This window comes from Macaca mulatta, chromosome 3 (genome assembly GCF_049350105.2).
Source record: "Macaca mulatta isolate MMU2019108-1 chromosome 3, T2T-MMU8v2.0, whole genome shotgun sequence".
Lineage (NCBI taxonomy): Eukaryota > Metazoa > Chordata > Mammalia > Primates > Cercopithecidae > Macaca > Macaca mulatta.
In genome coordinates this window covers 163,612,133-163,627,019 of record NC_133408.1, presented here as the reverse complement: position 1 = coordinate 163,627,019, position 14,887 = coordinate 163,612,133, and the positions used below count along the sequence as shown (strand labels likewise).

The 14,887-nt window shown below is 37.2% G+C and overlaps 1 protein-coding gene across 1 annotated transcript; it reads right to left on the bottom strand.

The window, feature by feature from the left end:
* Positions 1-283: 283 nt before the first annotated feature.
* LOC696805 (hyaluronidase-4) lies at positions 284-14,314 on the bottom strand. The gene is made up of 3 exons (XM_028845189.2): positions 13,394-14,314; positions 8,704-8,793; positions 284-765 (listed from the first exon to the last, which is right to left on the bottom strand). Exons 1-3 carry the CDS (start codon positions 14,312-14,314, stop codon positions 325-327), a joined length of 1,452 nt encoding a protein of 483 aa, XP_028701022.2. The 3' UTR covers positions 284-324.
* Positions 14,315-14,887: the final 573 nt, after the last annotated feature.

Below are 14,887 nucleotides of genomic sequence, written 5' to 3'. Positions count from 1 at the left end.
CTGGGACTACAGTCTACACCACCACACTCAGCTATTTTTTACATTTTTTGTAGAGATGGGATATTGCTATGGTGTCCAGACTTGGTTATTGCTTATTTATCATTGTTCATTTTCCCACAAGTATTTAAGCTCCCTGAGAGCAGGTATATTCAATTTATTTTCCCTATTGCCTTGCATGAGGTAAACACCCAGTAAATAATTGCTATTTCAATGAATGGCATCAATGACTACCTTTTTTATTTTTATTTTTTACTTTAAAGTCAATACATATTTTGGGAGAGGTTTGAGGTTGAAAAAAATCAACACTTGCTACTGTTTAGTATTTCAAGGAAAAATTGGCATTGTAGTAAGGGCTAAAAAATTTTTTAGCAGGATCACAGGAAAAGCCATACTGAGAAAAACTAATAAATTGAAGTTAACAGTAGGAGCCTTATTCATCTCTCTTAGGAGATCTGAAGAGTGATCCTGACAAGATGGTCCATGCCAGCCATAATAGCAGTGACACACAAATCCATTCTTCATGGCTGTTATTGTCTTCTGTTTATTGTGTTCAGAAATGATGAATCTGAAACTCTTGTTTAGAACATATTTCTTACCACTGCTTTCAGGCATATGCAGATAGAAGGAGGACTCAGGTGTTTTTCGAATACATCTTCCATGATTGTTACATAGACTCTGACTGCAGAGCTTGGCTGCCGATGTCACATTCACAGCATAACGGCCCAAAGGCCCTCGGATAGATTGTTGCATAGATAAGCAGTTCTCCTGTAGGAAAAACAGAAATCTACTTAAAGCACTCTCAAAGTGTGCTTCCATTATCCAGGCAGTATTAATGCCTGAAGTTTTGCATTTGGTAAGGCTGAGGAGGAAGAGCATTTCTGTGGATTAGCTATTTAAAGGAGGGACTAAGCCTTTATAGGGTCATGTGAGCATGAGCCATGCCTTCAATTGGGAAGACTATGAACCAACCAAATTCATATCATTTCCAGGTGAAGATGATCTCACAGTGTCCCAGTAGAGACTGGTCCTTAATGTAAAGATATATTTGTAGTAATACTTTTAAAAGATATCATTAATATGGGGATGGTTTGTTAAAATTTAACTTCACTTGTGAAACATTTTCAATGCTGATACTCAATATATTTTAACATTAGGTCAGATTTTTCAAAAACTACCAAGTCATCCTATTCTTCTCTCTACCTCTAATGAGATAATTCTCCTAAAGTTGATGAGTTCTCATCCACATTTTTATAACTTTACTAGGGGTGTGTGTGTGTGTGTGTGTGTGTGTGTGTGTAATTATGAACAAGAGGGGGTATTATTTTGTGCTTTTTAATCATTTACATACATATATCATGTAGGATATTTTTGCAACTCGCTTTTTGAGCTTAACATTTTCCATTTTTTATGTTGATGCATGTAGCATTATTTCATTTTAATTGCTGTTCAGTATTTCTTTTTTTTTTTTTTTTTTTTTTTTTTGAGACGGAGTCTCGCTCTGTCACCCAGGCTGGAGTGCAGTGGCTCGATCTCGGCTCACTACAAGCTCCGCCTCCCGGGTTTACGCCATTCTCCTGTCTCAGCCTCCCGAGTAGCTGGGACTACAGGCGCCCGCCACCTCGCCCGGCTAGTTTTTTGTATTTTTTAGTAGAGACGGGGTTTCACCGTGTTAGCCAGGATGGTCTCGATCTCCTGACCTCGTGATCCGCCCGTCTCGGCCTCCCAAAGTGCTGGGATTACAGGCTTGAGCCACCGCGCCCGGCCCAGTATTTCATAATATAAATATAACATACTTTACTTGTCCATCAGTCAGTTTTTAGGACGTAGAATATAAAAGATCATTATTTACACGAAATGCTAGTGTTACTTGTACATTGTATATAGGGTCCAATGATAGTAGGTAAGAATGTCTTCCCACAAGTCTACCATTGGGTATTTCATTGATGTGTCCACAGAATTGGGCTTTAACTTTAGGACACATTTCTGTACATTAATGATCATATTGTGCAGTTAGGATGGGCAAACCTAATTGAAATGATGTTATCAGCTAACCCAGAAGAGCCTGGCTGGAATCTTGATAAATGTCTGCCTTGATCCACACAGGTAGGACCATGGAAAAATTCTAGTAAATTAATTAGTAACATAAATTGAGTTTTCTATTAGCATTTAATTATTTATTTTATCAATATTTAAACTCATGCATAATTTAAAACCAATTAAGCTTAGAACAGTGGGATATTTTCTCAGTGAGAGGAGGCCCCAGAACTGTGACTCCATCTGGTAAAGATTTGGGAGATTCAAATTGAAAGTCATGAGGCAGAATAAAGCTCTTAATTGACAGGTAGTTGAACAAGGCCAGCACTTTGGCAATAGTAAATTCTGAAGATCATGTGAGCAATATTATTTGTTACAGACACATTCAATCTGCGGCAGTCTCATACTATATTTAGAAACACACGCTGTTTTTAGTCAGGACAAGACTCCTTGTCTGAGGCATCTGAGGAGGTTTCTAAGAAAGACACAGTAAAATAAAACATCAAACAACTGAAGCAAAGGAAAGAAGAGAAAAGGGAGGCTGGGAAGGAAAAAAGAGGAAGGATGAAAAAGCAACCAAGAAAGACAGAGGTCAGGAGGAGTCAAACGAAGACAACATAGAACACTGGCAAATATAATCAACTTCAACTTGGGCATTCCCTGTTCTGTCACAGCCGTCCTCCTTGCAATACCTTCTTCACTTAGCTTCCAGAAGATCACATCCCTGTTTTGTCCCCAACCTCACTAGATGTTCCTTCTCAGTCTTCTTTACTGGCTCCTGTTCATCTTTCCTACATTTAACACTGGAGTGCCCCTGGCTTAAATCTTAGACCTCTTCTCTTCTATAGCTGTACTATTTCACTGAATAAACTCATCCCATCTCATTACTTTAAATACAATCCCCAAATATGTATCACCCAGACCTTATCCCTGAATTGATTGTGTACCCACCTACTTACTTGACATCTCTGCCTGGATGTCTTACAAGCATTTCAAACTTAACGTACTCCAACATAATCTACTGACCCTCTTCCCAGAGTTCCCCATCTCAGCATAAGCCAACTTCCTCTTTCCAGTGCCTCAGGAGCAAAACCTTGGAGTTATTCGTCACTCCTTTTCCCGCTTACAGTTAATCCATCAGCAAGTCCTTTTCAGTCTACCTTCAAAATATATCCTGAATTCAACCCTTGCTACCATTCTGTTTCAGGTCACTAATAGCTCTCGCCTGGATGATTGCCTCCCAACTAGTCTCACACAATCTGTTCTAAATACAGTAAGCATACATATGTTTCTCTCTATAATTAAGTAAAATAAGAATCAACAATAAAAGAAGTAGACACAAAAATCCTAGTTTTTTACAGATTAAAAATACCCTCCCAAGTAGCAATTTGGTCCAAAAGGAAATCTTTTAAATTACAATTTCAAATTAATTAGAAAAATAAAAACAACTGGAATACTACATGTTAAAATACGTTAATACATCCAAAGTAATTTTCAATGTCAATGCCTAGTCATAAGTGCTTTTGTTTACTGGGTGATCCAATTATCAAACCAGAAACAAGGCATTTTGGCATTGGCTTTCACCTGGACTCCCATTCAGCTATACAGCAGTGTGCACTAGTAGCTGATGGGGTGCTGAGTGGCACGCTTTCCACTTAAGCTTTTTTCTATGCTTCCTATTCCCTCAACTTTCTGCATCTTCTCAGTCACTTTTCCACTTTTAGAAGCTCCACCTTAGTGGCTACCTGCTTCATTGAATCAGTGCATTTCCTATCTCTGTCTATTATCAGAAGCTGGTCACCAATTTCCTAGAACCCAGCAAGTGATATTCTACCTATTATGGCAAACTTTCTTGACTTTCGGTGTATCTGGAGCGTTCACTAAATTTCTGAAATTAGCTTCTAATTTTAAATCTTTATCCAAAGAAATGTGCACCTTTTTGTGGAAGTTTATCCTCTACTCTGTCTTTGGATCTGAAAGAAATGTCCTAACATTTTAAAGCATGCTAATACTAGATTCAAAAGTAATACTTTTTATTGCAACAGCTTTGATTATTTAACATAGAGGAATAAAATAATAAATTAAACAAGCATTCAATTCAAGAACTTAGAAAAATAATTTTTTAGAAAGCAATCTCATGAAAAGAAATAATAAAGATAAAAGTATAAATTTTTGAATTAGAAAATTGAATTGATAAAGAGTGGGTCTTCAAAAAAAGAAAACCATCAAACACTTATATCTGACAAGCCTAACTAATCAAAAAAAGAAGAGTCATGATTGATTGATTGATTAAGTGGTTGAACTCAGTCTCCAATTCATTGATAATGCATAGCTTGAAGCATCTACCCATTGTTTCACCCTTTGTGAAATGGTTGGTTCTTGAGGCATGGTCAGCCCTCATCATAAAACTATTAGGTGTGATTATATCCACCCTAAACAAAGATACTCCCAGATTACCACCCAGAAACCAAGGACAAAGGCCAGATCTCTCTTTGGGAAAAGCCAGATTCTTTATAACCCATTGTCTCTCCATCTCACTACCTCCTCTTCTATTTTACTATGAAAGTTTTGATTATATCAACCTTAATTATTGCTTCTAGAGTTGGATTTGTCAGCCTTTTGGATGTGATTCCATGACTATTTCAGCTGCTCTAAGGAAAGATGATCTGTATTTAAAGATTCACATCAGGAATCTAAAAGAGAATTTTGTCTATGTGACAGCTTGGATTTAATCAGACCATCCCAAATACATGCTTCAATTAGGAGAAACCTGTTAAACCATTTATATGTAATGTGGTTAAAAAAAGACAGGAACTTTACATATAATTTATAAAAATGTGATATGCTACATAAACAGTAAGAAAAATAAAAATCATATGACCATCTTACTAGATGCAGAAAAAGCATTTTTTAAAAATTTAACACCCCTTCACAGTAAAAACTCTTACAACAATAGGTATAGAAAGAATGTATCACAACATATAAAGGCCATATATGACCAGCCCATAGCTAACATCATAGTCAATGATGAAAAGTTGAAGCTTTTTCTCTAAGATCAGAAATAACACAAGGATACTCACTCTAATCATTTCTCTTTTATTCATTTTAGTTTAATTATTTTCCTTTAAGAGATGGAGTCTGTCACCCAGGCTGAAGTGCAGTAGCACAATCATAGTCCATTACAGCTTTGAAATCCTAGGTTCAAGTCATTCTCCTGCTGTAGCCTCCTGAGAAGCTAGGACTACAAGCACACACCAACACACCTGGCTAGTTTTTTCTTTTTTACTATTTGTAGAGATGGTGTCTCATTATGTTGCCCAGGCTGGGTTTGAACTCATGGCCTCAAGCAACCTTCCTGCCTCAGCTTCCCAAAGTACTGGGATTATAGGTATGAGCCATCTCATCCAGCCAACTCTGACCACTTCTATTCAACATAGTACTAGAAGTCCCAGCTAGAGCAATTAAGCAAGAAATAAAAATGAATCTGAATTTAAAACTATCCTTGTTGCAGATGATATAATTCTATATATAGAAAATCCTAAAAACTACAAAAAAATGTCATAAGTAATAAAGAAATTCAGTAAGGTTGCAGTATACAAAATCAACATATACAAATTAATTGAATTTCTATTCATTAATAGTGAGCCATCTGAAAAGGAAACTAAGAAAACAATTCCATTTACAATACCATTAAAAATAATAAAATCCTTAGGAATAAACTTAACCAAAAAAGTGAAAAACTTGTACATCGAAAACTACATAATATTGATAAAAGGCGTTAAAGGAGACATAAATAAAAGATAACTTATGTTTATGGACAGAAAAACTTAATGTTGTTAAAATGTCCACACTGCCCAAAGTGATCTGCAAGTTCGATGCTATCCCCATCAAAATCCCAATGGCAATTTTTACAGAAATAGAAAACAAAAAACTAAACTTTATATGGAACCACAAAAGGCCCAGAAGAGCCAAAGTAACCTTCAGAAAGAACAAAACTGGAGGCTTCACATTTCCTCATTTAAAAATACATTACAATTCTACAATAAATAAAACACTATGTTACTGGTATAAAGGAAGATATACAAGTCACAGGAACAGAATAGAGAGGCCAGAAGTAAACCCACACATATATGATCAACTGATGTTTGACAAGAGTGCCAAGAACACAACAGAGAAAAGATAGTCTCTTCAACAGATGGAGCTGGGAAAACTAGATATCCGTATGCCCAGAAACGAAATTGGATCCCTATCTTACACCACACACAAAAGTCAATTCAAACTGGACTAAAGACTTACTTAACATTAGACCGAATACTCTAAAATGCCTAAAAGAAAACACACGGGGAACGCTTCTTGACACTGGTCTTGGCAATTATTTCTTAGACATGACACCAAAAGGACAGGCAACAAAAACAAACATGGACAAATGGGATGCATCAAACTGAAAAGCTTTTGCACAGCAAAAGAAACAGCAGTGTGAAGAGATAACCTATAGAATAGTAGAAATATTTCCAAACCATATATCTGATAGAGGTCAATATCCAAAATATATAAGGAACTTCTATGACTCAGCAAAAAATCCAAATAACCCAATCAAAACTTAAGCAAAGGACCTGAACAAACATTTCTCCAAAGAAGACATACAAAGAGCTAACAGGTATACGAAAAGATGCTCAAAATCATTAATTATCGGGGAAATATAAATCAAAACAATGAGCTGTCACCTCACACCTGTTAGGATGGGTATAATTTAAAAAATAAAAGATAGCAAGTGTTGAAGTTGTAGAGAAGTGGGAACCCCCAAATCCTGTTGATGGGAATGTTAAATGGTACAACAGCTATGGAAAACAGTATGGAAATTCCTCAAAAAATTCTAACTATAACTACTATGTGATTCAGTATATATGCATATACACTTCTGGATATATAAAAGAAGTGAAATTGCAATCTCAAAGAGATGTCTGCATTCCCATGTATATTGCAGCACTATTCACAATAGCCAAGAAATGGAAACAATCCAAGTGCCTGTTGACAGATAAATGAATAAAGATAATTCACTATATACATACACTGAAATAGTAGTCAGCCTTTTAAAAAGAAGGAAATAATGTCCTTTATAACAACCAGATGAACCTGGGGGGGCATTACTCTATGTGAACTAAGGCAGTCACAGAAGGACAAATGCTACATGATTGTACTTAGGAGGTATCTAAAATAGTAAACTCGTAGAAGCAGAGAATACAGTAATAGTTGTAAGGGGCTGAGGGTGGGAGAAATGGGAAGTTGTTATTTAAAGGTTGCAACTTTTCAGTTATGCTAGATAAATAAGTTAGAGATATGCTAGTTCAGTTCCGCTAGATAAATAAGTTCGAGAGATCTCCTGTACAACATAGTGTCTATAGTTAATAATGTATTAAGCAATCCAAAATTTAAGAGGGTAGATTTCATATTAAGTATTCTTATAACAAAAGAACAGAATAGATTGTTAATTTTTTTTTTTTTTTTGAGATGGAGTTTCACTCTTGTTGCCCAAACTGAGAGCGCAATGGCGTGATCTCGGCTCAGGGCAACCTCTGCCTCCCGGGTTCAAGTGATTCTCCTGCCTCAGCCTCTTGAGTAGCTGGGATTACAGGCATGCGCCACTATACCCAGCTAATTTTGTATATTTAGTAGAGACGGAGTTTGTCCATGTTGGTCAGGCTAGTCGCAAACTCCCGACCTCAGGTGATCATCCACCCGCCTGCGCCTCCCAAAGTGCTGGGATTACAGGCGTGTGCCAACGCGCCCAGCCAGAACACAGTAGATTGTTAATAAATCTTTATATACAAATAGATTTTTCTACCACATGCATTTCTATAACAGGTAATCAGCAAAGTAAATAATCATTTTGGGGCCGGGTACGGTGGCTCACGCCTGTAATCCTAAGACTTTAGGAGGCCGAGGTGGGCTGATAGCTTGAGGCCAGGAGTTTGAGACCAGCCTGGCCAACATAACAAAACCATGACTCTACTAAAACTACAAAAAATAAGCCAGGCATGGTGGCACATGCCTGTAGTCCCAGCTAGTCAAGAGGCTGAGTCACGAGAATCCCTTGTACCTGGGAGGCAGGGGTTGCAGTGAGCCGAAATTGCGCGACTGCACTCCAGTCTGGGTGACAGAGTGAGACTGTCTCACCAAAAAAAAAAAAAAAAAAAAAAAAAAACGAAAGAAAAAATTATTTATCATTTTTGGAGCATCTGCCCTCCTTAGTGCAAATGAAATAATTTTTCATTTTTAAAATTTATTATTTTTTGTTTGTCACATATATATTATGCCATGTAATCTACCAAAATCCTGCAGAGGAGGTTTTATTTTAGTCCAGTTTTTTAGTTGGAGAAGCTGAGACTCAGAAATGTTAATTAACATGCTCAAAATTACACCCCTAGGACATAAACATCAGTTTCTCACTTAGCTGCCTGATTAGAATGATTGCGCTCTTTCTACCCTTCTACTAACCACAATGGCTGGTATGGAGTAGATGCTCAATGTTAGAGCCTGTACTTTTTGAATTTCACTAAGGTCATGTAAGCAGATAATCAGCAACCATTTGACTCTGATGCAAAAAAAAATTTTTTTTTTAACCAATCTCAAAAGTGTATTCAAGTTGCTGACAGAGAAATCATTGCTTACCTTTGAAGCAGAATATTCATATCCTCCCCACAATATTACTCCCGCTGCCCCCAATGCAGCACTTTCGCCAATTGTATGCACTAAGTCCTCCTGGAAAAGAGAGGCATCAGGAGTAGTTTCCACCAAGTCAAATTTTGTCACTGATAATGCAATAATAAGACTAAACCCCTCAACTGTGGAAAGGAACACATTAATAACGATATCTTTGTTTCTAAAACAAAGGACTATACCACAGGGTAAATACTGCATGATCTCAGATAGAATCTGAAAAAGTTGATCTCACGGAAGTAGGGAGTAGAATGGTGATTACCCGAGGCTGAGGTGGTTAGGAGGGAGAGGGGATTGAGGAGATGTTGGTTAAATAACATATAATTACAATTAGATAGGAGGAATAATTTCAAGAGATCTATTGTATAGCATGGTGTCTATAGGTAATGACAATATATTGTAGTCTTGAAAAATGCTAAGAGAGTGGATATTAAGTGTTCTTAAAAATAACTGTGAGGTCATGAATCTGTTAATTAGCTAGATTTAACCTTTCTACAATGTCTATGTACCTCAAAACATATTGTATATGATAAATACATACTACAATTGTATGTGTTGATTAAAATATAAATTTTAATACACAGAAAAAAAGCATGTCTTTTAAATAAAGCTATCATACAAAAAAATAAAACAAAAGACTATAGAAGAATTGGAAAAGGTGATACTGCCTTGGATTCTTACATTTACTTGAGAAATATTTGCAATGTTCCAGGCAATATTCTAAACACTGAGAATATAAAAGTGAAATAGATTTCAATTCCTGTTCTTGAAGGAATGCTTTTTAGTCTAATGGTTGAGACAGACATATAAACAAGTGACTACAATATAATAAGATAATTTTCATATTAGTAGTACTCACAAGGCACATATAAATTAGAAGTGCCTAATACTTCATGGAAGAGTCTGGGAAGGCTTCCTTGAACAGGTTAAATTTCAGATGACTCTTGGGAATGAGAATCAGTAGACTCTTGAGAATGAGTATGAATTCACAAGACAGTCTAGAGAGAGCAGAGTTTTATATCCACAAGGGAGAATAAGAGCAGAGACTCAGATCCAGGCAAAATCACCGTCCATCCGGAGAACTCCCAGCACTTCCTTGTGGTAAAGCATACAGAATTTGGTAAGTAAGAACATATGAATTTCTATGTATAAACAGAATCCAAATACAAACATAAAAATGCTGTTTTAAAGTGTTAAGACAACTGGCCAGGCGCAGTGGCTCACGCCTGTAATCTCAGCACTTTGGAAGCCCAAGGCAGACAGATCACTTGAGGTGAGTAGTTCGAGACCAGGCTGGGCAACACGGTGAAACCCTACCTTTACTAAAAATACAAAAATAGCCAGTCATGGTGGTGCTTGCCTGTAATCCCAGCTACTTGGAAGGCTGAGGCAGGAGAGTCTCCTGAATTCAGGAGGCAGAGGCTGCAGTGAGCCAAGATCCTGCCACTGAACTCCAGCCTGGGTGACAGAGTGAGACTCCATCTCAAATAACTAAATAAATGCAAAAATTTAGTGCTGGAAAGACACAAACTTGCAACTTTGATTCTTTTTTCTTTTTGCATATAAAGAATGCATTGGAGGCCCGGCATGGTGGGTAATCCCAACACTTTGGGAGGCTGAGATGGGTGGATCACCTGAGGTCAGGAGTTCGAGACCAGCCTGATCAACCCCATCTCTACTAAAAATACAAAAATTAGCCAGCGTGGTGGCACACGCCTGTAATCCCAGCTACTTGGGAGGCTGAGGCAGGAGAATCACTGGAACCAGGGAGGCGGAGCTTGCAGTGAGCTGAGATCGCACCATTGCACTCCAGCCTGAGTGACAGAGCGAGACTCCATCTCAAAAAAAAGAAAGGAATGCATTGGAGGGGAAGGTCAAGATAGTACAGGCAGGAACACCAATTAGGAGGTGATAGAAATAGTTCGGTGAGAAATGATGATGCCTCAACAAAGGTAGTGTCAGTCCTTGTAAAGCAGAGGGAACAGATTGAAGAGTTATTTGGAAATAAAGATGGGTAAGTTTTAGTTACCTATTGGATAATGGAAAGAGGAGAAGGGAGGCAGCCAAGTGACTTTCAAATTGGGTGACTATGTAGATTACAGTTCACCAAGATAAGAAACTGAGGATGTTATGCTAATGAATATAGGCCAAGAGCAAAGAAGTAGGAAATAGGGAGAGATGGGAGATAAAGGGGATGACAGATGGAGCAATCTGCATTCTTTTCTCCCCTACAAGGTATGGAGAGTCAGAGATCCAGTGCAAAGGTGGAGTGCTCACAGACTGCAATGAGTCAATTGTCACACCACTGTAAGCTTTCTTGCGTGGTAGGAAGGTTTCAGCAATACTGGTATTTATGTTCTGCAATTTGTCTAAGTAATACAATAAGAAATGAAATCTTTCTTCCGTTATACTGACTAGTATCACATTCCTTAAACCTAAATGTAGTCACTTATTTTAATTGAGACACTCCTGAAGGCAAAAACCAACCAGAACTGGTTTTTAAAACATGCATTGGAAAGTTATGTTACTTAGACAAAAGGTGAGAAAAACCCATACTGTTTTTTGATATGTGATAGATACATGGAAGGCAATAGGAAAGCATTAAAACAATTCAATATAATGCTCAGGTGATTCTATATATTTTGGTGAGTGAAGAATGCAGTCTATTGATGTCTAAAGTAGAGCTCAGAGGTGATACTTAACCTATAATTTACTTTAAAAGTCTAATGTACCCACAAAAATTAAAAATAAAAAAGATTAAAAAGCCTAAAAGCACAAAAAATAGGAAAGCAATGAAAAGCTTTTATGAAAATGTGTCTCATCTCATTCTCCCGTTTTCTCTCAAGGTGAACTCTTTGACTGCATGAATTATTATTATTTTCTACTGTTATTACTAATAACATGTAATTCCTGACACAATGTAGGCACTCAAGAATTTCTGAATGAATAAATATAACTCAGGTTTTTTTCTGAAAAGGATTTAAGAACGTAAAATGATTTGAGAAAGCTGGCATCACTTGAAGAATATCTTAGCAAGAAGACTTTGGTAGGCATGACTGATATCCTAAAATACCTGGACAACTGGCTTTTGAAAGAAGGATTTGATGTATTCTATGTTGCACCAGAAGGTAGAATTAGAACTAGTGGTATGAAGTTATTGGAGGCAAAGTAGATTAAATATACTCAAAAACTTTCTAGGAATTAATATTTCCCCCAGACGGCAGTTTTCCTTCTAATGTAAGAAGCGCCCCCATCAAAAAGTGTTAAAGTAGAGGCAGGATGAGAAAGGGTTTTTATTTAGGTAGGAGATGGGTTAAGTGCCCATGAGATTCTTCCAAATTTTTGTCATAATGCTATGATTCTTTTCCTTCTAAATTTATTGAATGATACTGAGTAATCCTGCAATGTCAAGTCTAATTAATAATATTTGGATTTTATTCTGAAATATTTAGGAAGAATTGCTACTGCTTTTCAATGGTTTTAAATGAAAAGTGGTCAAACCTAAGTGGTCTACGAAAGCTGTGTATTGTCTATACAACAGCTTTGCTTCTGTGTTGGGTACTGCCATAAAGAATTGTTGGCTGTCAGGTGTGGATGGAGATTTGAAGGTTTTCTTATCTAGCCACCCATCCAATGATTGAATCCTTACGATAATGTCCTATGTGACAATCTAGTTCAAGTTTGAACACTTGCCATGTCTTCAAACTTATTATCTTCTAAACAAGCTCATCCCCACATCTGTAGGCTTCCAGCTTTGTGTTCAGTCTAAAGACAGTATCTGTCTCCTTATATAAACCAGTTTTAATGCCTTGACAATAACCACTCGATTGCACTGTAGACTCTTAAAGACAAAATCAAGAGAATCTATGTAATTTTTTCAGTTAGCCTAGCTAATTAAAACATACAAATGCAATATAATGAGAAATGTAGCTGGTTAATAATTTACCCCGAGCTCTATGTTGTACGTTTTTGATTTGGAAAATTGCCTTTTCATATTAAGAAGTTCGTTCTAGGCCGGCTGTGGTGGCTCACCCCTGTAATCCCAGCACTTTGGGAGGCTGAGGCGGGCAGATCACGGGATCAGGAGATCGAGACAATCCTGGCTAATATGGTGAAACCCTGTTTCTACTAAAAATACAAAAAAAAAAAATAGCTGGGCATGGTGGCGGTTGCCTGAAGTCCCAGCTACTCCGAAGGCTGAGGCAGGAGAATGGCGTGAACCTGGGAGGCGGAGCTTGCAGTGAGCCCAGATAGCGCCACTGCACTCCAGCCTGGGCGACAGAGCGAGACTCCTTCTCAAACACAAAATAAAAAATAAGTTAGTTCTAAAATTTCTCTCTGGTTAAAATTACTCTATCTGTTACATTATTTAAATCAAGTTTAACATCTGTTCTGTAGGAAACTCCTGTGAATGCTAAGCTGGTAAGAATCATTATCCAAAAGTGTTAAGTGCACATCTAATTGTCAGTGACATTTTTCAGCGCTGAGTTGACATTTGAAGAAATATACATGCTTAAAAGAGAATAAGATTGTGTTGCTAAGGGAAAATAAATATCCTAAAACATTTATGTGGAGGCTTTATATAGTTATTCTACAAAATTTCCATTTAAAAAAAAAAATGTGAGTGACTGCTTTTCCTTACCTGTGATAGAGCTTCAGTACTATGCAAATAAAATGGTCTGGAAAAAATAAAAACCGGCAAAACATAGTCATGTCTAGCCATTTCAGCAATCCTCATGGCTTCTCTCACCCGATAGTGAACAAATTTCAAAGCATTTAAGCTTGACTTCAGTATTTTATCCAAATATATTGAAGGATAAAGCGCTGCGCTTTTCTCCCACAGCCACAGGAGTTGGTCATTGCGGAGAATTTCATCATTCGGACAATTACCTGTGTACGTCTCTGGATTTATTCTGTAATCATAATTGTAGCAGTCTGGGTAGAGATAAAAGCCCCATAAACATTTTGGTCTCATTTCTAAAGCCAATGTGAGAGTAACGTTCATGAAATTTTTTCCAGCATTTTCAAATTCCTCTCGGGCAACTGTTTCCACTTTCATTTCTGACCAATAAGGATGATGGTTTCTAGTGAAGGCTAAAGAGTGGTTGTTATATATTATTCGGCTGCCCCGATTTCTATCCCATTGGGGTTTCCAACTTTCCCAGTCAATAACAACAAGTCCTTCTGATCTCCACCAAGGGACTGCTTCTCCGATGTCATCAGCAGCTTTCCTAAGATGTTCAGAAAGGCTCACGTTCTGCGGTATTCCTCCATTAAAGGATTTTCCATCTTGAGAGAAGTAAGGGTAATACCCTAATTCGTTTGGATAAATTATGGCAATTTTTGACCCACTCTGAGTCTCTAAAGGATTTGATATAATGTTAAATACTTGAAGATTCATATTCACGTTGAAGAAAGGCATACAGTACATTGTTGGGGCTGCCCAGAAAATGCTGAAAGGCTGGCTGTCGATCACCGGAGGCATTGCTGGTTTGAGGGCTGCCTGAGTTAACAGGATGAAGAGTGGCAGCACTCCTAACCACACCACCCATGGGTTACACATGGCTTGAGGTTTTCAGCATTACAGCAGTCTCCTTAAAAATAATAAGCAAAATATCATACATAATGGAGTCAAATGTCTCTTAAGTTTTGTGGTATACAGTGAATAGACAAAATATTTTAAAATATCTTTCAGGTTTTATTAACATCTAGGCCAATATAGATATTATAGTCTATATATGGATATTATAGGACAATGTAGTTTCATCGCAACAAGGGAGGATGAGTGGGGCTTTTTTTTTTTTTCACTTGAAATGTGAAAAAAAATCTAGTCAATAAAAACTATAAAAAGTTTCACACATTCGTCAGCTACGCAAACTCTAGCTGCTAGCCATTCTGGTTTTAATTTCCTACGATTCTGAGTACGCTAACCAAACCTTCTTGTACTGACAAGCCTTTGCTGGGTGTAAGAGGAACTAGAAAAGAAAGGCTGAATGGATTGTCATATCTCCTTATTGATTACTCGCAAAGTGACTCCAAGAACATGCCCACTTGAAAATTAACAAATATTGGAATTTTAACTAATATTAAATAGAACAAAAAGAAATAACTAACTGTACTAACAGTAATACTTTAC